The 27,258-nt window shown below is 46.4% G+C and overlaps 1 protein-coding gene and 1 long non-coding RNA gene across 11 annotated transcripts in view; one reads left to right on the forward strand and one right to left on the reverse strand.

Annotated features, from left to right (window-relative positions):
- The window catches only part of LOC102573320 (ALG13 UDP-N-acetylglucosaminyltransferase subunit), a 41,755-nt gene extending 37,688 nt beyond the window's left edge, over window positions 1–4,067 (reverse strand). For 9 of the 10 annotated variants that reach the window (XM_059732810.1, XM_014607156.3, XM_019487830.2 and 6 more), the window contains exons 1-2: window positions 3,189–3,416; window positions 123–206 (exon numbers count right to left, since the gene is read on the reverse strand). In XM_059732810.1, the coding sequence (XP_059588793.1) occupies window positions 123–206; window positions 3,189–3,329 (225 nt within the window). In that variant the 5' untranslated portion in view covers window positions 3,330–3,416. Of the gene's footprint in view, window positions 1–122; window positions 207–3,188; window positions 3,417–3,986 lie in introns of those variants that run through there. The other variant, XM_019487827.2, reaches the window with a different exon arrangement.
- A 144-nt stretch (window positions 4,068–4,211) lies between these two features.
- The window catches only part of LOC132252166 (uncharacterized), a 53,381-nt gene continuing 30,334 nt past the window's right edge, over window positions 4,212–27,258 (forward strand). Inside the window, exons 1-2 of the long non-coding RNA XR_009463996.1 lie at window positions 4,212–4,308; window positions 4,663–4,717. This is a non-coding gene — a long non-coding RNA (uncharacterized LOC132252166). The remainder of the gene's footprint in view (window positions 4,309–4,662; window positions 4,718–27,258) is intronic.

Raw genomic sequence — 27,258 nt, forward strand, 5'->3', positions numbered from 1 at the left:
ATTGTTTTTTAATTTCCAATTTAAAAGTACAGTATGGCTTAAGTTTTCAGTGTACATATCTGCATATGTACATTCAAAGATAACCTTCCCCCATTATTTCTAAAGCGTACATATCTACTTACAGACTCAAAGTTGTGTTGGTGTTGCCTCATAAACAACACACAAGCCTTTCTGACTTCCATATGATGAATCTGACAAGAAAACAACTAGGGAAAAAAAAAAAAAAGGCATCAGGAAGGCTTAAAAGTAAGGGTCTGGGGCTAGTTTTGAGTCACACATCAAACTTTTTTTTGACTTAGAGGTTACAAAGTGCTTTACCAGGGTGGATTAAAAAACAAACAAACCTACAAACCAATCAAAAATCCAGATTTTTTTTTTTTTAATTTCGATCATTTTTTTTAGTTTGTCAAGATACTTTTAACAAATAAACCTATATAAAGGTAGTTTTAATTTAAGATATGTTAAAGCTCAAAGATCTAATCCCTATTCCACGATGATAACTTCTAATGATATACTTTTTGAGACAATATTGCTGGATAAAGTGTATAAGAAAGATGGAGCAGTGTGCAAAAAGTCTAGGGGGGAAAATTGTTAACCCAAGTCTTGATGGGTGGAATAATGTCCACAATGATCCAGAAATATGTGCTTGCCTGACAACAGAAGGAACTGTGTACCTTACAGAAACAATTGATATATCAGGAAATGCATACACAGCAGAATACTCACAAGAAGTAGTAGTAAAAGCTATAACAATTTCAAACATCTAGTATGCAGCTGTCACAGACAACGCTGGAGTCAAACATGAGCAGAAATCTAGAAGAAAGTCCCAAACTAATAACATGGCTGTGGTGCTCATTTGATGCACCTTTTAGCCAGACTTCAGTGCTCTGGCAAGAAAGGCTAATGCTGAAATTGCAAAACACTTCCATAACAACCACTTTGCAGCAGCTACTTTGAAAAAAGAAGGAGGAACCAAACTAACTCGCCTAATCTGACAATAATTTGTGAACAAAATTGTGACAAAATAGATGGAGCTGGCATAGCCAAAATTCTCAACATTGGGCTAAAGAGAAATGTAGAAAGTATGCTGAGTATCCTGAAGCCCATTTCCAGGAAATCTTGTTTTCTTGCTGATGCTTTTGAAACTTGGAAGGAACCAAATGAGACCTTGAAAGAGTGAAACATGCAATGACAGTTCAATTACAGGCATTAAGAAAATGAATGGATAAAGCACTTTCTCCAGCTCATTTTGTTGGCAATATTCTCAATACCCCATACCAGGGTCAACCCTAAACTGCTGAAGAAGAGGAGTTGGCCGTGACATGGTATTATGAATGGATGACTGCTGGGTGCCCAACTACAAGAATTGTCAGGGCTAAGGGTGAACCATTCAAGAAATATGTTTGCTGATGAGGTTTTAAAGAAAGTCACACCAGTGAACTGGAGTAAGTCACTTCAGTCACTCCAGACCCATCAGAGACTACTGAAGTGATAATTCAGCTTTTAATAGCAGCAGCTTCTTCTGCAGGTATAGAAAGAATATTTTCTTCCTTTGGGCCAATTAATTCCAAATTGAGAAACTGCTTGGGAACTAAAAAAGCAGGAAAGCTTGTCCATCTTTTCCAGTTTATGGATAAACACAAAGAGGGAGGTGAAGACAGTTTGCTGCATAACCCAGTATTTTAAGTTTCTCATGTTGACCTGGCTGAAATAATTTATTTAGTTTTGATGTGGGTTTTTTTTTTTTTAAACAAAAAAAACACATTTCACATAAATAGTTAAAAATTCAAAAATACACATGCTTGTTTTGTTAAGATAATTGCTTATGTATTTTGGATATTTCTTCCACAAACATGTACATGTTGCTTTAGTTGAAACAATTTTCTGATGTATCTGCGAAATTAATCTGAAAAAATAATCAAAATAAATCACCGCTTTAAAATGTATAGGATGTACCTTCTAAAAATGAAACCTACATCTATCTCCGAGTTGTGAATGATATGTATTAAGATATCAAACAACAAGAATGCACTTTCTGTAGAAACCAACAATTAAATCAAGGCTTCCTAACCAGTCATATAAACCAAATCTATCCTGTGCTTAACATCACTATCTTTATTATAAGCATGTTATGAACACTAGCCGTATGTCATAAACATGACAGTAGTGATGTTAGATGGTTATAAGCAGCCCGTTAAATGGTTGGACTAACATTATGTAAAACTTAATTTTAAAATGAAATATCTACCAACAGGAAGCTTCAGAAGGAAGTTGAGCGATTGTTTTGGGTCCCTAGGTAGTTCTGGCAAAACATGGTTCCAAACCAGAACATTTAAGCCCCATTTTGGCAGATCTGATATAGGGAAAAAACTGGATCTGAACTACATACAGTTCACTTCATAAAACAAGAAGTACCACAATTCTGTATAAATGGGACAGAACAAAACCCAAGCCTTTTGCGCCGTTCCTACCACTCAGGCTTTGAGCCTGAAAATTAAGAACAGAGCTGGGAGGAAATTCACCAAAATAATGGACAGCAGCAACAGGCCCAGAGCCTGGGGTTAGCCCTGCTGCATCACACTGATGCAAGGGAGCTGTGCTTTTGCAAAATAAGCAGTGGTTTGGGTCTAGCTTCCCTTATATTCCTAGCAGCAAAAAGTTTGGCATGGTTTAGGCTAGAGGTCTTAGCTTGGAAGGATACCAGGAATTATTATGTTAAACCTTTTATGTCCAGGAGAACCAGAAAGGCAAGCTATTAGACTTGCAATGGAAGACAGCCACACTTCTTGACACCAAGTTTCATTTAAGCCACAACACAGCTTTTATCTGCCCCTCCCCAGGAGCTGTTTTTATTTAAAAAGGGAGGAGGGAAAAACCCCCACACCCGCAGCAGGTTAGGATAAACGCTCCAACTCGGGGCCTTTGATGCTTGCTGGAGCTGCAACACCGCTGCTCCAGCCTCTCCCAGTAAAGAGGGGAAGGAAAACTTGAGCCGCACTGGCTGCAGCAGAGGAGGGCTCGGCGAGCAGGAGCCGAGGGCTCTCCCTGAGCGCGCCCCAGCCAGGGGGCTGCAGCTGACGGGCACTGGGGAAGCCCCCACTGAAGCCAGGCTCCGGAACAGCACACACTTGGGATGCCTCCAGGACTTCACTCTTTCATTGATGGATTTTTTTATTTTTTTTTTTTACCTGCTCTGAAACAGCCCGAAAGAGACAAGAGGCATCTTTGGCCGTGAGCTTACGGCACAGCCCCAGGGTGGCCAGGTACTCGTCCATGGTGACCTCGCTGAGGGACTTCTGGCCAAAATACTTCTTCCAGCCTTTCTGCATCTTCCCCGAGGGGGTGGGAAGGGAGCCCGCAAGCCCAGCCCGGCCGGTGCCCTGGGGGTTTTGAAGGCTGGCGGAGGAGGAGAAGCGGCGCCGGTGGAGCCGGCCGGGAGCGCAGCTGCAGCCAATGCGTCGCCTCCCGCCCCCTTCCCGCTCGGCTCGGCTCGGCCCGGCCCTGCCCTGCCCTGCCCTGCCCTACACGTGCGCTACAGCATCGCCCCGCTCCGCTCCGCTCCGCTCCGGGCTGGCGCGCGACAGCGGCTGCACACACGTGCGGGCGACTCCACGCAGCGCAGCCCCGCGGCTCCAGCCTGCGGCAGAAAAGAGGAAGCAGCGCCCGCTGTGCTCTGTCTTTTGTGTCTGGGGGGGACACCGTCCCGCGGCCTCAGCTGCGGGCACTTTGGGGCTGCGCTTCAGGTGCGGCAGGTCTTTTGCCTTTCCAAGTGCCAAGCCCGCAGCTGGGGCTCGTTAAGCTGTAATGTTCCGGAGGAGAAAGTTAGCTACCCCCCACCATCCTGCAAACCGTAGCATATTAGCGTGTTTGCTTCTCAAGCAAACAGTTTCTGAAGGCTCAGGGCCCGTGGCTGCGTTTTTCTTTCCTGACTTTATTTATTTTGCATAAAAAGGGAGCAAGAGGCGCCGCCTAGCTCTTCCCCTCACCTCAGCGAGAGAAGGGCGTTCCCGCGGAGTCCTCGGAGCCCAGCCCAGCCCAGCTGCGAGCAACACCGCCGGGCGATTAGGAGTTGATTCAAGTGTGGCGATTAGGAGGAAATGATTCAGTCTCGATTTAAGATAAACTAGTGGCTACTGGTCTTCTTAGTCCCAAGGGGCCCCTCAGAGTCAAAGCACTCCTCACAAAATACTTGGCCTCAGATCATGTGCAGCCCTAGGCTGGCTGGGCACGGGACCATCGTGACCACCTACTCGCACCGGGGAAGGCGGCTCTGCCGGCGCCCAGCAGTGCCTGCCGCGCACACGGATGGTGAGCCTCCCGCTTGGCTGCTGGAGTGGGACGGGCTTGGCTTTGCGCCCACTTCATGAGAAGGGCCGGCGCCTCCCTGGCTCGCTCCTGCAGCCATAGGGTTGAGGGCAAACAAAACCTGGCGGCATTTGAACCCCAAGCCTGTGGTGGGCATCCTGCACGCAGACCCAAGCCCAAAGGGTTGGGGAGTATCTGAAGCCCCAGAAAGGGGTGGAGGGTGTTTGCTGGTAGTGGGGCCACTTATGGTTCTGGACTGACTCAAGGATTTGGAATTTGATTTGGCTTGAAAAACAGAAAAATTTAATTAAAAAACAAAACAAAACCGCTCTTAGCTTTTGCTTATTGTTTTACCAGAGTCAAAACATCGCGTAATTCTGTTGCTGAAGAGGATTCAGGAAGACTGCAACAGGTTAGACTGTCTTGGATGCTGTGGATTCCTACCTGGGTTTGTTGTGAATCAGGTTTGTGCATTTAACCATGCCAATGTCCCCCTTGAAAGGATCTCAAGGCACCACAGAGTGCTATGGCATCTTGGCTGAGTCACTGGCCTGAGCTGTCCGTGGCATCATTTGAGTGCTGAGCTCTGTGGTGGTAAATGTTAATCAAAGAGTGTTTTCTTTGTCTGCTTCTTACTAATAAAACCAGAATTATGATACAACTTTGGAGAACCAGAAAAATTTGCTGTTCCATCGTACAGTAAATAAACTGGATATAGTACAGTATTGGAATACATATAGAAACTATCTTCATAATCAAATATTGTGCATGTTGCAGTTAATGAGGGGTATAATTGTACATCATAAAAACCTACATAAAGCTTTATTTTTACTCGTTTTAGGCAAAAACAAAGTACTTACAGGAGTGACATTAAGTACTAGTCACATCGTTACTTAATTGTTTAGTAGCAGAAACAAAATATTCAAATGGGTATTGTCACAGTCCACAATTCCTACCATTAAAACTCACTTTTTAAAAATAGTTGCTGGTACTTAAGGCCATAATTAATCCTGGCTGTGCTAGCATTATGCCAGCAGCAAGAAACCCCACCTGATAGCAAACGGCTCAGATGTTGACACTAACAGAATTCAGATGCAGCGTGTAAATCGACCGTGTTGTCAATTCCACCCTCCTCTTTCCTGAAATGGCCCCACAAAGCACTCATGCATTCTTGGTTTTTACTTTCTTTTACAATGCTATGTAAGTGTTCAGGTTTTGAGAATAATGCCTCTATTTGCAGAACAAGGACAGCAGAAGCACTAGATATGCAAGCTTCTTTTTATTATGCTAGCAACCTGCCCTGCCCACTAGGCATATTAACTGTTCATTAATATAGTGCCCATTCCACCTCTGGCTTTCTTGCTCAGACTGCCAACTCCAATTGCAGATTTTGTGATGTGAACACCCCTCTCTTAGGGGACCCAGGTACACTTTGGAATATGACAGGAGGGGAGCCAGCAATGCAGTCTGAGAACCTCTCTCTCAATGTGTTGGCTTGGAACAAAACATCCTCACCTAGGCATATTGCAGAGCTTGTTCAGTGAGACACTGACCATTGCATGGTTCTGTGCAAAGTGGAACGTTTTCAGCTGGAAGCACTGAGATTGCCCATGTGTCCCTAAGTAGTCTGGTGGCTAAGACACTCTCCTGAAAGGTGAGATTTGTTTGGGTTTGAATCCATCAGGACAGGGAGAGAATTAGTGCAGATCTGTTCATCCTGGGTGAGTATTTTAACTGTTGACATGCATAAAAAGGAGATGGCTGAATTTTAAAGAGGAGCGTGATGATTGGAACAGTGTGGAGAGGTCCTCTTCCAGCTCTTCTGAAAGGAAGGACTGACCCAGGCTCAAGTTTTGAAAGAAAATGCTTAGCTGTCCAAATCCATAACTTTCAGGGTTGTCGGTTTGGAGTGAACAGAGGCACCTCCCCATAGGAAGGCATAAGATTCGTCTATGCTCAAGACGGGGGATTTAAGATGCTGCTGTCCTTGACTTCCCATTCACAACTCCTGCTTCCAGCCCATTTGTAACTGACAGTTACTGCTGTTCTGGACTCTCTAACTCCCTGTGTAAGGTATGGGGAATATGAAAGTCTAAGGCTCCCTGTGAAAATTGAGCTCTCATAGGGATATGTGCAGTCCTCCCACTTGGGACTTGCTTATCCTCTTTGGTTCTCGCCCACCATGCCTTTGATGTTAAAGAAAATCCAAAGGGAAAAGTAAATAGTGGGAGGCAAACTGCTGTTTCTTAAGTAAAATTGCACTAGAGAAGTGGTGGAATCTCTATCCTTGGAGGTTTTCAAGCCCTGGCTAGACAAAACTTTGTCTGGGATGCTCTAGTTGGCTATGGTCCTGCTTTGAGCAGGGGGTTGGACTAGGTGTGACCTCCTGAGGTCTCTTCCAACCCTAGCTTTCTATGATTCTATAAATTCCTCCAGCAGCCTGGCCTCTTCGCAGGGCTTCTCCATCCCTTTACCCTTCTCTTACCACATCAGTGTTTTAGTCCATTTCTGAATTTTAGTCCATGTTTAGTGTACTCGCACACTACTTGGAATGCTTCCAAATTGCTCCCTGCATAGGTTAAGACCCATTCCCCAGCACTGGGGCTTACACTCGCACAAGCTCTAAATCTGTACTCAAGCTTACTTGCCTTCAAAATCTCAAAATAATGCTTTGCCTACTGTCATGATTATCTTCCTCCCCTCTTTGTCCAGTGTTCAGAATAGCACCAGAGCTTCAGTTCAGCTCTGTCCTAATTCAAAGGTCCCAATTGGGCACCATAGCCAGCCTACTCAGTCTCCTGGCTGGCTTTATGTTCTGTCCCTGTTGCAGGGGCGAGCCCCTCCTCTTCACAAGGCAGATCTCTCTAGCTGGCCTTCTTTTCTTCCCTCTAAGCTATGGACCCATCATGCTTCACTCACCATATGAACTCCATGCAAACCTCTGATGCGATGTTCTTACACCAGATAAATGTTGTCACCAGTCAGGTAAATTTTGTCACTGCAGATCCTCCTCTGCTGATTTTGTTGACCCCCAGCCGGGGTCGGGTAGCCGCTGCACCTCTGCATAGCTGCACAAGCTCCTGCTCCCGCAGCTCTCCCCCCCTCTCCAAGGCAAAATGACTCACCTGGGTCTAGCACTTTAACTTCCAGGTCAGCATTCAGAGCCTATTCTGCAGTTTCTCCTCTGCCTGCTCTTCCTCCCACAGTGGTCAGCAAAAATCAGTTGGAGCCATGTCCTGGCCAGCCATGCTTTATTAGGGTTCTCAACCCACAGGTGAGGCACCCACATCCACAGCTCCCTTGCTTTTGTGTACTTTGAGACAGGGCATGATTTCTGCCCTGTCACACATTCCCTCCCCCCCCCCCCCCGGGTGAAGGCCTGTCATTTGGTTGAACGTTTCCATTCTTACAGTCACTTTTGGGTCTCGTTTTCCACCTTCATAGTCTCAGGTTCAAAGTCATTTCATGTTCAGGAAAGAAAGTCTGCTGCAATGTTTAGCCTCCCGGGTTGGTGCTCTATCAAAAAAAAAGAAAGGTTGCAAGGCAAGTGCCCAACATATTAACCTAGAATTTTCTGTCTTAAATGTCTACAACCACTACCAACCAGCATGGTTGGTGACCAAAATGAAACTTCTTCTATATAGATAATATTGGAATAACCTGATTCCCTACTTAATTGCCAAACATTTCCACTCAATTGTTGAGTATTGAGCTTCAACCTTTGATAGTTTGTGGCTTGCGAATGCTATTTTCATTCTTCCCCTTCAGCCTGTTGTGTTAACACTGCACCCAGAGCAACAGCCAAAGAATCTGTATGCAGTGGAAACGCTTGCTCAAAATTGGGTGTATACAACACAGGGGCTTGGTACAATGCTTCCTTTACTTTTGTAAACGTTGCTTGAGCCTCCGGGGTCCAGAGCACCTGCCTCCCTCTTTTGCCTCTCAGTGGCACCTTGACTTCTTTACTATTTCAGAAAACCATGGGATGAACTTACAGTAATAATTTACCATTCCTAAGAAGGCTCTCAGCTGCTTCTTGGTCTGTGGCTGGTTGTATGATCGAATGGCCTCTGGTTTGTTGGCTAGTGGTAGAATCTTCCCTCGACCAAACCTGAAGCCTAAATACCTGTTCTTTCTTTGCCCTGAAGAGCATTTCTTAGGATTGGCCATCAGACCATGCCTTTTCAAATCTTCCAAGACATTCCTTTTATGCTGAATATATTGTCCCCAGGTTTTCAGATACATTACTGTCATTGATATATGCTTGATGAGGGGCCAGAACTTGCTCCATCAGGCGCTGGAAGGATGTTGCTGCTGCGTGCAGGCCAAAGGACATGCATGTAAAATGGAATAAACCCCATTTTGCCAAACACATTTTTTTATCTTATCTTCCAGGGCCATAGAGATCTGACAGTAACCCTTTGTTAAATCAGGGGTGGAGATAAACTCTGCCTGGCCACTCTTTTCTAACATTTCCTCTATGTGAGGCATTGGGAAAGCATCAAAGAAGGAAATTACATTCACTTTCTTAAAATCAGTTCCACCATCTGGTTTCAGCACCACCATGAGGGCACTCCTCCATGGGCTCTGAGATTCCTCTATAATGCCCCTCTCTAACATTTGTTCTAAATCTTCTCTCGCTGGAACGTATAATGCCTGCAGTAAGCTCCTCCAGCATTTTCTCACCACCGACCCAGGGGTGGCGGTATTAATCTTATGCAGGATCTCTTTGGCCTTCCCAGGAATTTCTGAAATTCATCCTCAAATTCCTTCACTAATCATCACAATTGTTCTCTTCTTTCTTCTCAACTCTGAGACTGGCACGACCTGGGCCCCACTCAGTGTCCAGAGCTCTAGAGTCCATGAAACAACTCTCTCAGGTCTCCCACTTCTTTAATAAATTGACATGATAAACTTGTGTAGTCTTACAAGACCCCTGTCACTCTACGACATAATTAGTGGGCTGTACCTTCCTCAGGATTTTAAAAGGGCCTTGCCATTTGACTACCATTTACTAAAGTAGTCATGTAGCCTTACCAACACCAGGTCCCCTTCCTGAAACTTCCTCACTCTCGTACCTTGATCATAGTATTGCTATTAGCAAGTTTAACTGTTTTCCAGGTTTTCCTTCTGTTTGTCTCACTCGCTCAAGATGCTCCCTAAGCTGTGCTACCAGTTGGGGCCACTTCTCATTAGCCAGTTCACCCTGTTTCCACCTTTTTCAAATAATATCCAACAGGCCCCTAGGTTTATGACCATAAATCATTTCAAAAGGTGAGCAGCCCAAGGAGGCCTGTGGTACTTCCCAGATGGCAACCATAAGGCTGGGGGAGGGAAGGGGATGCTCAATTCCTACTTCTTCAGGGGGCTGGACTCGATGATCTTCCAAGGTCCCTTCCAGCCCTAATGTCTATGAAATTCTTAGTATCTCCCTAAATACTCTTCCTGATTATAGCTTTCACTGCATGATTGAAACTTTCCACTAAACCATGCATTTGTGGATGGTACACTGAAGTTCTCAATTGCGAGATCTTTAAGATCTCGCAAACCCCCTTGTGGATTTGGGATATACTTTCTGATCAAGGGACCAATTTTATTTCTTGGGGAATCCCCACCAGTGCTATCCACTTAATATATTCTTCCACTACCTTGGGCGCAGTTACCGTCCTCATCAAGATAGCTTCTGGATAACGTGTAGCATAATCCAATATTACAAGGACAAATTGATATCCCACTGCACTTTTGGGGAAAAGGACCTGTAATGTCTAGTGCTATTCTGTCAAACTGTTTCTCCACAACCTTTAAGGGGTGCAGAGGAGCCCTTGGTGGGAGAATGTCTGAATATTACTGATACTCCAGGCAGGAATGACAAAATTGCTCAATTTCTTAGTGTAGACCTGGCCAGTACACACTTTGGGTAAGGTGAGCAATAGTTTTATCCCTCCCCAGATGCCCATGCGCTTCCACTGGGAGGACTATTTGGATCAAACACTCCTGATATTGCCATCAGACTAGGATCTGCACAATCTTCTCCCCTTATGCCCTCCCCTTATCTATGTGATAGAGTACATGCTTCCTTACCTCAAAGTGAGGACACTTCAATACCAGCTCAGGTCACAGCACTACCTCCTCTTGCTTGGCCATGCTTTCAGCAAATACCCACTGGTAAGCAGGTTCACCAGTTTGCTCGTCTCTGAATCCTTCCCTAATCACTTCTCCTAAATCCAGTTCCTGAGTAATGTTGTCGGATTCATGTATTGCTAAATTAGCTCCCATCAGCCCCTCTTTTGATGAATTCGTTATTCCTTCCTCACAGATTTCTCTTTCCCTCCAGCCTTGGGCTTGGTCCAAGGCCTCATGAAAGTATGGTCAGACTTGTCCTAACAGTATTTGGCAAGGTAATGTTCAAGCAAAACTTATTGTCATCTCTTCAGTTTTCCCCATCCCTTTCAGACTCACTTGTCATCAGGAGTATGTACATGACTCCCCATGGATACCTACCATGCTGATACCTGATTCAGCTTTGCCAGCCTGTGGGTCTATTATTCCCTCTCTTATTAGTTTGTGCACAGCCTGAATCAAGAAGTAACAGAAATAGCACTGTACCAATCTTCATGTCAGTCACTGGTTTAGGAACCCCACTGGATCGTTTCAGCCTCCCAAAACTATAGCCCATCTGTTCTTCCAGTGCTGACTCAAGAACTCTTCTCCTTGTTATCTCTGGTCCTTTTTTCCAAAAGCATCACTCTCCCACCTTTGTTGGGTCACTGTCGGGCAATATATCCCAGTGCCCCACATCTGAAATAAATTATTCCCTGATCTCCCATAGTATTCCCTGGCTTTGCTCCAGTTCTCATCCCATCAGGCCTCTTCATGAGTCCCCCAGATTTAGGGACCTTTCCCTTTGTCCCCACTTTTTTTCAACTGCTGAGAAATCTTCGGCTAGTCGCAGGGCCTGCTCTGTACCCCGAGGTTGGTGCCGCCTCCTCTGCGTGTCTCTATTCTTGATAAGTTCCTGGAGGACCTGGATGAAGATGTCTAATATTTCTGTGACAGTTTTCCCACCCAGCTGGATCCAGCACTCTACAAAGTCCTTCAGCACCTGAGCCAAAATCCTTGGTCATTTTTCCTCCTGTTTTTTTGGTGCCAGGAATTGTTGCCAATAAAATTCAGGGCAAATCTTTAGCCCAGCAGTTCCCAAACTCTGACAGACTGTGCACCACCAATTTAAAACAATACAACCTTAAATACCACCAACAGTTAAGGTGGAGTGTGGGTGCATGTATGCATATAGTGGGATGTGGAGGTGTGTGTGGAGTGGGATGTGGGGGTGTGTATGGTAGGGTGTGGGGTGGGGGTTGTGAGGTGGTGTGTGTGGTGGGGAGCATAGGATATGTTGGGGGATTGTGAGAGCATGGTATGGGTATGTGGGATTTGTGAGGTATGAGGGAGGATGGGGGTGGGGTGTGGGGTCCCTGTGCACTCCCCTTGAGGCACAGCAGCAGGCAGGGATGCTCAGGGTGCCCAGTGGGGTACAGCTCTGGCCAGCACTGTACATCACAACAAGGGGCGTATCCTCTGCCAGGTGGTTTGTATTGTCAGTGCTCCCCACGCTTGCCAGGCATGGGAGAAAAGCCCTGCACATTGGAGCCAGCTGTCTTCCCCACCACCCCAGGGGAAGGCACCTAGGGCTTCCCTCCCATGATGCACAGCCCCGGTGGAGAAAGCAGTTAGGTCCAGCACATGGGGCTTCCCTCCCATGCTCAGTGAGTGCAAGAGTTGCACATGTGTGCAGGGAGCACTAGCGATACAGACAGCCTGCCAGAGGCTGTACCTCTCACTGTGATGCACTGTGCTGGCCAGAGCCACACCCTGCTGGGTGCTGGGCATAAGTGCTCTGAGTGCTCCCACTTGCTGCTGTCCCTGCCACCACCTGCTGGGGCTGTGCACCATGGGGGGAAGTATGGGGGGGTCCCCACACCTCCTGCCCTCCCTCACACCTACACCCTGCCCAGCCGAGCTCTGTGCTGCTGCTGCCCCTCTGGTCATGGGCTCTGCGCTGCTGCCAGCCCCACCCCTGCTGCTTCCCCACCTGCTTCCCAGAACCAGCAGGAGATTGGGGAAGCAGAGCAGGTCCCTGGGGGCTGCAGCAGCAGCAGCCCCACCCAGAAGCTGTATGCTGGTGGGGCCAGGCCCTTCCTCCCATGAGGATGGGAGCAAGGTGCAATAGGGTATGTTGGGGGGGGGGGGGTATACATGTGACTGCCTCACTCCCACCCTCATGGGAGGTAAGTCCAGGCAGGGCACACATACCACTGACAGGCTGCCTGTGTACCACTGGTAGTACACGTACCACAGACTGGGAACCTCTGCTCTAGCTTATAAAGAATAGCCATTTTCACGGTGGGGTAGTCACTAGCCTCCATTCACAAAAGGACCCTATATGTAGCCTGGGCCAGTCCCATTAAGTGTTGGCCCATCTAGATGGGTCCCAGCCTGCCACAATGGCTATCATATCCAAGGCTTCCAGGTACACTTCCACATCATTCTCCCCTATCATCTTAGGTATCCAAAATTTTTCTGTGGCACCCATCCCAGCCGCCTGCCAGGCATCTGTCGTCTTGCTTAATTCTTGCTAGAGACTCAGCACTGCCATTCAAGTTTCTGCCTCCTGGGATCTCACCCGCACCTGTTCTTCCATCTATGCTTGCTGTGCTTGCATAATTTGTACCATCAAACGGTGGGCCTGTTGCCAATCCTCTGGTGCCATTATGCCTGGCCGTTCCAACACACCTTCCATTTTCCTCTCCTCTGCACGGGGCCAGGTCCTCGAATCTTCACGTGAGAGAACTTTTCCTAGCCAATGCACCACTGTGAAAGTCTGAAGCTCCCCGTGAAAGTCTGGGGCTCTCCTAGGAATATGTGCAGTCCTCCCACTCAGGACCTACTTCTGCCTGCTCTTCCTCCTGTGGCGCTCAGCAAAAATCAATTAGCTCCATGTCCTGGCCTGCCATGCTTTATTAGGGTTCTCAACCCACAGGTGAGGCATCTGCATCCATGGCTCCTTTGCTTTTTTGTACTTTGGGACAGGGCATAACTTGTGCCGTGTCACAGGGAGCATGAGTTGTGGTTTGCGATATCTTTGGTTGCTTGTACGTGCGATGAAAATCTCCCTTTTGTGTGGCTTAATGGCGTCAAATTTTACACGTATGCAAGTTTTTCGTGATTTAAATGAGTTTGTGTTGTCATAAACAAATCCCTATCCTGATGTATTTTAGTTTGCTATGACACAATTTGGAATGGTACAGCCATCAATCTGTGATGTGTACATGGTAATTCACTGAATATATTGTGAGTCCCTTTGCCCATCTGGTGTTGCTGCAGTTTTTGTGTAGTGATCCCCCTTGTCCACCAGGTGTCACTATAACTTGTAGGGTTTTGTGCGTAAAGAATGTTTAAGGACACCTGGGGGGAGCCGCTGACTGGCGCCAACACTTGCAACAGTTGCCTCTCACTGACGCCAAAACTTGCAACAGTCACAGAGCACAGATCCCCAGACTTTTCCTCCACCTATAAGACATCCCTTCAGCTGGCTGTGGCGTAATAGTTCCCCTAATGCCATTAAGTTGTTCACTGGCTTTACGTAAACCCAGCAAGTGGAGTTCTGAGCCCTGCATGAGCATTAAGCATGCCTGCTTTTATGAAATATCAGGTGAGCTTTGTTGGCATTCATCCCTTCACCAGCTATGTCTGAACTGCTCAGAAGTCCAGACTATATTGCACTGGGAGTGATGTCTTGACACATGGGTCACTGGGTAGCCCAATGTTGTGCCATGCCCCAACAGGGAATCTGTGGGTACCCACTGAGGGCCTAACTCTCAGTACATGGCTTATTGTGTAGCCTGCTACTGTGCCATGGCGCACACAGGGCTAAAAGACACAGCAGGGGTAAAAGACATCTAGAAAAAGTATGCCCATAAGATACAAAGTTGCCACTGGTGCACAGCCCCCCTCCCTGCCTTGACCCTGCCTGGTGCCAGCTAGTCTGATGTCCAAACTTTGCTCAGCAACTACAGAGTGGGAGGGAGGTGAACTTCCCTTGGCCCTGTCACCTCAAGACTTACAAATTGAGTGCAAAGCTCCCTGGGGTTTCCCTTATTGATCTAAGATGCGTAACATTCAGGGGATAATGGAGTGGACTGGGGTACATAAGTCTAGGTCCAACTAGATCTTTGCCGAAACAAAGAGCCTGGTGTGGGTGCTGGGGGGCCCTGAGGTCATGCACCAGTTTGTCTGCAGTCCATGGGCCAACTGGCACATCTACCTTGATGTTGCCAGGAGAATGCACCAGCGGAGACAGTAGGACAGTGATCCAGTGCCGTGTTGAGGCAGAGATGCTGCGGGCTGCTTTCTGCAGGGATGTCACCAGAAAACAGCAGCAGGGCCACCCCACTGTGTGACATGGCCATTTACAGATACCTTCAGCTGCTAATGGAAGTACTGGATCAATGTGAAAGCACAGGGCAGGGTCTCCGGGGCGTCCTCACCTGCTGAGACATCGCCAACCACCGCTGTGACTCATAGGGGCTTCAGTTACCTAAAGGGGTGCCCTGGTAAACAGAGCATCTCCTATTCCTTTTGCTCCCCCCCCCCCCCCCCGATTAATTTGTAGGTGGCCACAAGATCATCTCAGCCTTCTGTTGTGGAGGCTGAAGAGATCCAGGGCCCTTAATCTCCCCTCATAGGGCTTTGCCTGCATGCCCTTAACCATATGAATGGCCCTCCTCTGAACCCTCTCAAGATTGTCCACATCCCTCTTGAAGTGTGGCTCCCAAAATTGGACACAGTGCTCCAACAGCAGCCTGACCAATGCCACATAAAGGGGAAGTATCACCTCCCTGGACCTGTTTGTTGTACACCTGCTAATGCATGATAAAGTGCGGTTAGCTTTACTGATCATTTCATCACATTGACGTATGTTCATCTTGGAGTAAACAGTGACTCCGAGATCCCTTTCTGCTGCTGTGCTGCTGAGAAGGTTATCCCCAGCCTGTAAGTGTGCTGGTGTTTCCTTCTCCCTAGATGCAGCACCTTGCATTTGTCCTTATTGAACTGCATCCTATTCTGTTCCACCCACTTTTCCAACCTGTTCAGATCTGCCTGGATTTGTTCCCTAATCTCCGGTGTGTTAACTTTTACCCCAAAATTTGGTATCATCTGTGAATTTGGACAGAGTGCTTTCCATGCCCTCATCCATGTCACTGATGAAGACATTGAACAGCACCGGTCCAAGGACCGAGCCTTGTGGGACTCCACTGCCCACATCTTTCCGGGTCGATATCGACCCATCCACCACCATTCTCTGGGTGCGACCCCTAAGCCAATTTGCCCCCTACCTGACCATGTAACCATCTACGTCACAGTCGTTTAGTTTATCTGTGAGAATAGAATGAGATACTGTATTGAAGGCCTTCTTAAAATCCAAGTAGATGACATCTAACTTGATTCCTGCATCTAAGCATTTTGTTACCTGTTCATAAAAAGAAACAAGGTTAGTCAGGCAGGATCTACCTGCTATGAATCCATGCTGGTTGCCCTTTAGGCAACCAGTGTTCCCTGCTGGACTCCCACAAATGTGATCCTTAATAATTTTTGTAAAGGTTTTCCCAAGGATAGAGGTGAGACTAACCAGTCTATAGTTACCTGGATCCTCCTTCCTCCCTTTCTTGAAAATAGGGACCACATTGGCCCTTTTTCAATCCTCTGGGACCTGACCTGAGCACCAAGAGTGCTCAAATAGCTGTGCCAGTGGCACAGCTGTGACACTGGCCAATTCCTTCAGCACCCTTGGATAAAGTTCATCTGGGCCTGCTGACTTAAACACATCCAGCCCCTCCAGGTGTCCCTTCACTAAGTCATGCTAACAACTGGTGGGCTGGTTTCCCCTTTATGCCTGTCTATGATCCAATTGGGAGGTTTGTCCTGATCCAAGTTCAGGAATACAGAGGCAAAAAACTCATTGAAGAGCTCAGCTTTGTCCCCCCTATCTGTCACTAATTGCCCTAGTTTGTCTTGTAGGCGTCCTATGCTACCTTGTGCCTTCTTTTTGCTCCCTATATACCTGAAGAAGGACTTTTTGTTGTCTTTAATTTTTGTTGCCAGCCTAAGTTCCATTTCTGCTTTGGCCTTTCTGACTGCCTCTCTGCAAGTGCGGGCCAAGTAGGTATACTCAACCTTGGTAGCTACCCCCTGCTTCCACAGACTATATGCTTCTTTTTTGCCCCTAGGCTTTCCTGGATTTCCCTGTTCAGCCAAGAGGGTTTCTTGGTCCCTTTGCCCCCTTTCCTGCGCAAAGGGATTGTCTCCTTCTGTGCCCATAGGATTGCTCTGTCTAGGAATGACCACCCTTCCTGGACTCCTGTCTCACCAATTCTCCTGTTCTTCAGATCCTCACTAACTAATCTCCTGAGCACACTGAAGTTAGCCTTTCTGAAATGTAGCACTTCTGCCCTACTGGTTATCTTTCCTACCCTATGCTGGATAGTGAATTCAATCAAGTGATGGTCATTGTCCCCTAGGTTACCTTGTGTCAGTAGATCCCCCATCAAATCATCCCCTGTAGCCAGGACCAAGTCCAGTAAGGCATTTCCCTTAGTGGGACCATATACCTCCCGTGTTAAGTGAAGGTCCTGCATGCAGGTTAAGAACCTACATGAATGGTTGGATCTAGCTGACTGCTCCTTCCAGCAGATGTCTGGGTAGTTAAGGTCACTCATGAAAACCATGTCTTTTGACTGTACAGCCTCCGAGAGCTGGCTGAAGAATTCCAGGTTCAACTCCTCCTCCTGATGTGGTAGCCTGTAGTAGATCCCCACTACCAAGTTCCTTTCACCCAGATCCCCTTACATTCTGACCTACGATACCTCAATCCCCCTCCCCCCCCAATCATGCATCCTTATGGTAGTATAAAGAAATTCCTCTATGGTAGTAATCACACATTGTTATCTTATAAAAGCTGTTCTGTGGCTTGTTTAATTGTGGTTAATATTTGGTTTATAAATAAATGTTTTTATTTGCTTTGTTTGATTCTTCACTTCATATTCCCTGTGTGTATTATGGGAGGTGTAGAAGGTTGGGGGGAGGGGGTTGCATGAGCTGGTGATGGGCATGCCTGTCTTCCAATGGTGGCAATTAACAGTTAGTCAAGTCTGCCTGCCTGGTTTTCAATTTGCTTTGTTCTCCACTGCCAATCACAAGCAGAACTTCTGAACCCTGAGAAGCTGCATGCACTCAGAGGAAATATTATGTGCACTGTGCAGTACCCACTCAACTACTGTTCCCTGCATTAACAAAATTCTGGGCCAGCCCACCACCACCTGGTGCTGGTTCGGCTGCTGTGTATTTCTCTGGTCACAATAATAAAAGCCTGGGCCTTGAAAATGCCCACCCCTGCAAGCTCCCCTCTTGGGTGGGGTGGCTGGGGGACACTGAGAAGCTGTATGTGCTGAAAGGAAATAGTATTGGCACTGTGCAGCACCCGCGATTACTACTCACTTTCATGCACCATGATACAGCCCTCCCCTCCCCTCCCCTCCCCACTCCAGTCCAGAGGTAGCATGTCCTCTTTCATTACAATGCATCTGAAACAAGCCTGATTTTCTTTGTTTTGGCTTACCTCCCTCCATAACCGACACCTCTACAATCCTTCCCATTACAGCAGATAGACATAGACGAAAATACATTTTAATTTCACTAAAGCATTTATATTACTGGCAGTAGCTGAAGTAAAACCGAAATAAAGCAGGAATACAATGCTCATTCCTACACGGATTCCTACAGAAGCAACAGCACTAACAACTAAAAATCCATCACCTGTCATAGGCTATTCTTTCCCCACAGTGCCCCCTCTGTCTCGCCTGTCCTTTTGCCCGTAAAGCGTAGTGGCATGATCCTTGGCCTGCTGCAGTAGGGGTGCCCTTCACTCAGGCACAGTGGCCGTCACTGAGGTTGGCTGATCATGGATAAGGGTCTCTATGAGGGTCAGCTCAGATAGGGGTTTGCACTATGGATGTTATTTGGGTGGTCCTGGGGGGTAGAGGGGCCAGCTGGAGTCATGCATCTAAGGAGCCCCTCTCTAAATATGCCCTCCATTCACCAGCTGTCCACGAAATCCTGATAGCACTGTCTGGCCAGGTCAAGGAATTACCTTGTGCTGGCCATGATGTCCCAGTTAGCTGCTGCCTCTTGCTCTTCTACCTGTCTATACACCTCCCAGAGTTTGTCCTACCATTCATCCATGGATTGTACTCGCGATTCCATGGCTGCCACCAAAACCTCCATCATACTTTCTCTTGACTATCGCTGCCTGAGATGGTGTTCACACATTCACTCATCTCCAGTCCATGCTGGTGTTCGTACTTCGGGTGCCCATCTCCACCTTACCATGGATGCAGTAGCTGGTAACAGAAATGGGGGGGGGGGGGGAAGGTGTTCATGGTCAAAGATCTCACCCCCACTACCTGTAGCAGACAGACTATTGGCAATCGTTAACCAGCATCCCTGCCACCTGGCAAATTAATGCAGCCATCTGCAAAGGATGATTATGCAGGAATCCAGATGTCTCCCCCATCCACTAAGGAGTTCATTGTACATCTCTCAGCAGCACATATTCCTGCTGTTAAATAAATTAATGCTTCCCCCCCACCAAGCAACTTTGAGAGAGCATAGCATATCCACTCCCATGTAAGCGAATCATTGCATTCCTGCAAGCAGCAGACATATTTGCTGCTTACAAAATTAACACCCTTCCTCCCACCTTGCTGGACTTGACCTTAGTGCAAAAATGGGGCTAGATCCATGTAAGTCCTAGTCGCCCAAACCGATCTAATGCCCCTTCCCTGTAACTTACAAGTTTCTGGGTGTGGATTCTCAGGTGTCTCCAGCACCAACACCGTTATTTGGGTCTCTGGAATTACTGGCATGTCCCACAATTCCAATGACAGTACCATTGTGGAATCTGATGTGACCTCCTCATTGGGGTTATGCGGGTAAGGCATTGGGAAGAGCGGGGTCGTATTCAAGACAACTTCATCTCAGCTGTCCCTGTCCTGCAGATGCTGTGAGCACTCACCCCGCCCCTCACCTCTGACTGGTTATCTGAAGGCTTTACAGTACATATCATACTGCCTGCTGCAGTGGTGAGACTGTCTGTGGCCTCCTACACCCCTGTCATCCTGAAGTATCAGAAGCAAACGTTGCCTGTGTCCTTCATGAGAATGCAGGACAGCTGCTCATAGAATGGACCTATTGTGCATCCTGCCCCTGAACAAGAATTCTGGTCCTTGGCCCAATGGAAAGCACATTTCAGGGCCTTCATCTTGCTGTGGCACTGTGCCCAATCCAGGTTGTGACCACACACCTCCATTTCCTTGGCAATGGCTTATTTCATTGATTTTCCCACTGCTCCAGAACCTTTTTTTCCCTCCAAATATCAATCAAATCTGCCAGTTCTTCCCAGGAGCAGTTGGGGCCATGGCTTAGGGATGTATCTGGCTGCTGCTTCATGCCCGGCAGATGTGTTCTTTGGTGCCTCCAATGAGTATATTTTCAGGACTGAAATGAGTCACTGAGAGAGGGGTTGCTATGCTCTGATCAGAGTCACAAAATGCTTTCTGCCCCCAGCTAAGAGCAGTTATATATATACATGTGTGTGGAACCTGTTTGTGCAGGTCTGAATTTCCATGTATACATAACTATTCAGGTGTGAACTGTCAGGCTGTGCGAAATTTCACCGGCCGTTTCATTCTGACACTGTTTCGACCAATTTCGAGGTTGAAACAGCAAAACTGGAATGAAACAAAGGCTGAAATAGCCTCGAAACAAAACAAGGCTGGTTGAAACATTTTGAGGGTTGAAACGTTTTGACCATAGTTTGGGGATAGGAAGTCAGTCCAGCTGGGCTGACTTCCCATCCCCAGCACAAGATCTGGCAGGAGGCAGCCCAACTGGACTGCTTCCTGGTGCCCCATGCTAGATTGCACTGGGAGCAGGAAGCAGCCCACCTGGACTGCTTCCCAGTGCCCCGTGCTAGATCACGCCAGGGGCAGGAGGCAGTATGATCTAGTGCTGGGCTGACTCCCCATCCCCAACAAAACTCGAAAGTGTCAAAACAGCTTTTCTGTTTCAGCGGAACGGAATGGAACAGGTGTTTCGACTCAAAATGAAATTCAACACAAAACAGTGTTCCCTTGAACTGTCAAAACTCAAGGCAAAATGGAATGGTGCCATTTCGCACAGCCCTAGTGAACTGTGTCTCAGTACCAGCACTAATGGAATTCTGCTCATTTGACCTTTCCTAACGGAACACCTGTGACATCCATAGCCTGCCCCAAATTGTCCCACAGATCCTCTGTTGTCCAAAAGGATAGCTACTAATGGCTCACTGCTATGCACACCCGAAATTCTTTGCCTGTCAGCTTGCAATGACCTATCAGTCACTCAGCTGTGCTCCTGAAGGTCTATTTGGTCTGAAGCGGGGAAAATTTGTGGTTCATCAATTCAGTCTTCTGCTCAGTACCTGCCTTTTTTCCACTGAGTGCTTGATGGATTTTAGGGGTAATCCTCCCAAAATCTAAAACCCCAGCCTTTTAGTGGAGGGGTGGTTACAGGAACCTGGGGTGTGTAGGAATTTATATGTAAAGAGCAGGGCTGTTAATGCTAATGTTCCTAATCAACAACCCTTAATTCGGGGTTCAGCCATTTTAGTGTTCTGCTCAGTGTGTGCCTTTTTTCTGCTGAGCACATGTCATTAAAAACCAAGTGTAGGGAGATTTCATACATTTGTGACTGCAATATTACTTGGTGGTTCTGGTGCTTCGATGTCTGCCATAACTCTTGATATGCTAATGGGACTTATTCAAAAAGAGCATGGGGACTTCACACCCACATTTCTTCTGCAAGGTTAGGGGTGTTTGCTGACATGATACTTCATGGTGGGTCTATTCATCATTCCACTAAGCACTATTGTCTGCAGTCCTAAGTGGATCACAGGTTTCTGGGGTCATTGGACACCCCATGTTTTTAGAGGAGGGGCAGTTACAGGAACCCAAGGTGCGTAGAAATTGAAATGTAAAGAGCAGGGCTGTTATAATGCTAATGACCCAATTCAACAGCCCTATTTATTCAACCCCCTTAGTGCAAGCAGGTGGTGCTCTAAGTGAAACAGTATCTGTTGTGTCCTGCATAACAATATGGTTTCTATGAATCCTGATGGAACCTGCAAGGAAAACCAGATGCTGTTGGATGCCCTGGAGGTGTCCAACCAAAGAATGGAGGCACTCACTAATGCAGAGATACTGCTACTGAACACAATGCTGCCTACGATGGACCTTCTACAAAGGCACCTATGCAGAGTAGCGGCTTCTTAGGTCATGGTATACCAGTCAATGGGCTTTGAGCTGGAGTTGGAGAACCAAGAAGAAGCCATGGATCTCAAGGCTGACAGGGTTTTATGGATCAAATTACAAAGCAATGATCACAAGGTCTGGGCCCACGTGAGCAGCTCTGACTGGTGGAAAAGCATGGTACTGTTGATTCGGCCAGTCAGCAGTGGCTCAAGCACTTCTGCATGAGTAGGGACACATTTATGCATCTAATGTCCCTGCTATCGCTGCACATCGAACACTAGGACACTGCCATGTGTGACCCCATCGCACCAGAAAAGAGGGTGGCCATGACCATCATGAAATTGGCAACTCCTACCAGCCTCCACTTCATCAGGAATCAGTTTGGCATGGCTTCCTGCATGGCTGGGGTGGTGATACATGAGATATGCCAGCTGCTACAGGATGTTGCAGCAAACAGCTTCATCTACCTCCATAACCCCAGCCCAAAGAATCCAGGACTTGGGGGGCTATGGGAACAGAGACCCAAACAGAGGTGTGGCAAGCAGTCTGGGGATGGAAAGGAAATGCTGAATGACCCCCAACAGTGCAGGAATGCGGGAGCAGAAGGGGGGGGTGTTCCAGGTGTCTTTCAGAATTGGGACCCCCCCCCACACCCCCACCCCCGTGAGAGAGAATGCAGGTAGCATATTCTTGGAGTTCCAGTTAGTGCACCACAACACTCCAATATGCATGTGAAGATATATATAATAAATTTACAGGGTGCAGATTGGTGCACATATTATAAGTGCTCAGAAAATGTCAGCACGTTGTTCGTACGGGTGGTTGTTTGACTGAGAAGAAAAAAAAACAAGTGGATTTACACATGAAATAAAGTTTACTTGATAAAATAGGAAAATAAAAAATAAGACAAGAATAAAAATAAAGATAGGAATGAAAAGAATAAGAATAAAATTTTTAAAGATATTGGTGAAAAAAATCAATTTAAGAAAATGCATGTAAAATATGTGTAAAATAATGAAATTTAATGAAATGACACAATCACATTAATTAAATTAATTAAATTACACCACTTTTGGTCATCTGTACATATCAGTGAGCTATAGACATCACCTGTAGCAGGGATTAGCAGTGTGTAGTGCCCCTTGCTGTAATTTAGTACAAAGAGATTAGCAGGGTGGATTGTTATGCAGCGCCCCCCCCTGCAATAATTTATTGTGAATTTACTGAACCAAACTCCTATCCTAGAGATATTCCATTTCATAGATGCTCTGCGTGTCTTGCACATATAATATGCCCCCCATCCCCAAACAATCTTTCTGTCCAGGCCCTGAGTGGCTGCCCGGTTCGCCAATGCTTGTGTCCGGCCCTGACTCTCCCCAAAACCTGCAGGAATCCTTACACTGGCATGCGACTGTATAAATAATTCAAATCTAGATTTGACTAAATATTTTGACCTAGCTTAGAATAGAAAAAAAGAGCATGATCAAGTCTATGAAGAGCTGAATTTGACAATGCTTGTATTTTAAACAATGTAGCTTTAAGCAGATTTTTTTTCATGTGGCATAAACAAGGCATGTCATGCTTTAAAATGTGTTACACAGTCTGCTTAACTGAACCCAGACATGGCCTACCATATTGTAAAAACCTCTGATATATGTTCTATATTGTCCAAACTGTTATAGTTTCATAGTTTCATTGTTTCATAGTTGGTAGGGTTGGAAGGGACCTGAGCAGATCATCAAGTCTGACCCTCTGCCATGACAGGAAAAAATACTGGGGTCAAACGACCCCAGCAAGGTGTTCGTCTAACCTCCTCTTAAACACCCCCAGGGTAGGAGCCAGCACCACTGGCTCCTACCCAACTTCACTTGGAAATTGGTTCCAGATCCTAGCTGCCCAGACTGTGAAGTAGCACCTCCTGATGTCTAGTCTGAATCTACCCTCTGCCAGCTTGTGACCGCTATTTCTAGTCATTCCTGGTAGTGCTCGGGGGAACAGGGACTCCCCCAATGCCTGCTGGTTCCCTCTGACTAGTTTGTAACAAGCCACTAGATCCCCCCTCAGCCTTCTCTTGTGGAGGCTGAACAGGTTCAGGTCCCTTAGCCTCTCCTTGTAGGGCCTGCCCTGCTGCCCCCTGATCATGCAAGTGGCCCTCCTCTGCACTCGCTCCAAGTTGTCCACATCCCTCCTGAAGTGCCTCGTAGGGGGGGAGGATCACCTCCTTAGACCTGCTTGAGATGCATCTGTGCATGACAAGGTGTGGTTGGCCTTCCTGACCATGTCCCTACACTACCGGCCTATGTTCATTTTGGCATCAATAATGATTCCAAGATCCTTTTCTGCCTCTGCACTGACAAGAAGGGAGTTCCCCAGCCTGTAGGTATACTGCTGGTTCTTCCTTCCCAGGTGAAGCACCTTGCACTTGTCAGCATTGAAACCCATCCTGTTCTCATTCGCCCACCCCTGTAACCTGTCTAGGTCGAATTGCAGCCTATTCCTCCCTTCTAGCATGCCCACTTCCCCCCACATCTTAGTGTTGTTAGCAAATTTGAACAGAGTGCTTTTTACTCCCTCGTCCAAGTCACTGACGAAGATGTTGAACAGCGCAGGTCCGAGGACTGAGCCCTGGGGGACCCCACTGCCCACATCCCTCCAGGTTGAAAATGACCCATCCACCACCTCTCTGGGTGCGGCCCTCCAGCCAGTTAGTGACCCATTTGACACCAGAGTTCCCTAGTTTTTTAATGAGAATGGGGAGAGAGACAGTGTTGAAGGCCTTCCTGAAGTCCAGAAAGACTACGTCCACTGCTACACCTGCATCTAAGGATTTTGTGACCTGGTCATAGAAGGCCACCAGGTTGGTCTGACAGGACCTGCCTCTAATGAACCCATGTTGGTTGCCCCTAAGCATAACCTCCCCTGCTGGCCCCTTGTGGACATGCGCCAGGATAATTCTCTCAAAAAGTTTACCCAGGATCGAGGTAAGACTAACGGGCCTATAGTTTCCTGGGTCCTTCTTCCTCCCTTTTTTGAAAATGGGGACCACATTGGCCCTTTTCCAGTCCTCTGGCACCTCACCAGAGCATCACGAGTGCTCGTAAAGCCATGCCAGGGGTCCCGCAATGACCTCTGCTAATTCCCTCAGCACTCTGGGGTGGAGGTCGTCAGGACCAGCTGATTTAAATACGTCCAGTCCCTCCAGAAGTTCCCTGACTAGATCCTCACTGACCCTAGGCCTGAGTGTGCCTCCCCCGGGGCCTCAGGGGGTCCCGGTGGACAGGCTGATCTGGTCCCTGCTCAGGAAAATGGAGGCAAATAGATTGTTAAATAGGTTAGCTTTGTCATCTGGTATGATGACCAGATTTCCTAACCTGTCTTGCAGAGGCCTCACGTTACCTGGTACCTTCTTTTTGCCCCCTATGTATTTAAAAAAGCACTTCTTGTTGTCCTTGATCCGGGTAGCTAGTCCCAGTTCCATCTCCGCCTCGGCCTTCCTGACCGCCCCCCTGCAGCCCTGAGCAACTGAGGTATAGTCCTCCCTGGTGATGGCCCCTCCCTTCCATTAGGTGTACACCTCCCTTTTAGCTAGGAGACATTCCCGTATGCTTTTAATGAGCCGTGGGGGCTTTTGCGCCCTCTTGCCCTCTTTGATCCTTGTTGGGATTACCTCCCTTTGGACTTGGAGGATCATCTCCTTAAGAAACGACCACTCTTCTTGGACACCCGACTCCCCTCCCCCTTGGTTATGTATTTAATCAAGAATAAATCCTGTTTATTATAAAATATCTACTACTGCTCATAGCACAAACACACATGCTTCTTTTATTATATTTATTCACAAAAATATCTCAACACCTTTCTATCTTGGTTTCATTGTTTTATTCTTTGAAAGCACTGATAATTTCTCATTATAAAAAGAACAAAAATTAATTGAGAGATGTTGGATCAACAGAGTAAGAATTCTGAAGTCTTCTTCAGAGATTATATATATATATATATATATATATATATATATATATATATATAAATGTTGAAGGTGAGGTGAACATGTATTTTCTCTTTTTGGTCCTTTAATTCCCAGTCTGTCCTTTTCACGTAGTTGTTATAGTAGTCACATAGTTGTCTGAAAAATCACACAGCTACATTGGAAAAAATAATTAATAGATAATAAAACTATTTCTACTGCTAACAATTTATGTGTATGCACTGTCCTGTATAATGGGGCCCTGATCCCTGATTCCGATCTGTAGGCAGTATAGGTTTTCCTCGCCAAACACAGGAGTTAGGTTCAGTAGCAGAGTTTGGTTCTAGGTAATGCAAAACTTTGTTTTAACCAAAAGATATCCCACCCAATGTAAGAGAGCTCTCTGATGCGGTGGCTTCTGAGAGCATAAGGAAAGACCTTTATTAAATGACTGATCAACCTCAATGTAGGGCTAGGTTTTGATTTGCTTCTTTATATTAGGATACCTTCCTTAGGGAACTGAATCAGTGAAATCCATGTGATTTTTTGAGAAATAAGGTACTACCAGGAATAAAAAGGGGAGAATGTTGGCTTTAATTTTAACCTTTACGTTACACTTTGGCTACATTGATTTTGATTTTTAACAAATCTTGAATTTTTTGTTGGCTGGATGCCAAAGCTCTCCAGCTTTGGCATCCAGCCAACAAAAAATTAAAGATTTTAAAAGATTTTTAAAGATAGAATGTGTGCTTTTCAGGCAGATAAAACAGCAAAATTATCTGATCCATTCAGTGGTACATAGTGGTAGACCTATGTGAATATATATCAGGGAGTTCAGCTAATAAGTGGTCGACAGTAGAATCTGTGTTTTCTCTGATGTTAAATGCAAAACCAGGCTTTTTAATTACAGTAGTCAGCTTCCCTTTCACAGCAAGCCAGGCACAATGCAAAATACAAAACATATCAGGAACAATACGTTTTTTAGGCAGAAAGCAAAGTAAGCATGCTTACCACGTTCAGTTTATATGAAGACTTTACACACAATTATTATTTCTATAATGGAGCTTTAGATTGAGAACAATCCCTCCAAGCAGGGGAACCTGAGTTGGAAAGCAGAATATTATTTCATGTTTCTAAATTCCAGACTGGCAGCTGACGAACAGTTAAGAATCACTGCAATTTTCCTTTCTGTCATCTTTGACATCTGGAAGCCAGGCAATGAAAACAGTAGTCATCTACACATTTTCGTCTGCTTTCAACCATGGGTTAATTTGGTGTGCACACAGATTAGTGATGATGTTTTGTTGTCAGTGATTACATTGACTTTTTAGCTGGAATTAATCTGAAGTAAGATCAGTATTACAACAATTATACATGTGTCAGATGTTGCCCAAAACTCAGCACTCAAGATACCAGCATTTGTCTTCCTAGTTTTGTTGTTTTTTTTAAACAGTGTTACTTCATATTTGCCACTAGCAAAGGCATCTGTTGCTTTACTGAGAACTTCTGATCCTTACTCTTGTTGTGGCATCTCCCATTTACCCAGTCAGTAACTCCCTTGGATTCTGATTACCAGAGTGAATG

This window comes from Alligator mississippiensis, chromosome 8, assembly GCF_030867095.1.
Source record: "Alligator mississippiensis isolate rAllMis1 chromosome 8, rAllMis1, whole genome shotgun sequence".
NCBI lineage: Eukaryota > Metazoa > Chordata > Crocodylia > Alligatoridae > Alligator > Alligator mississippiensis.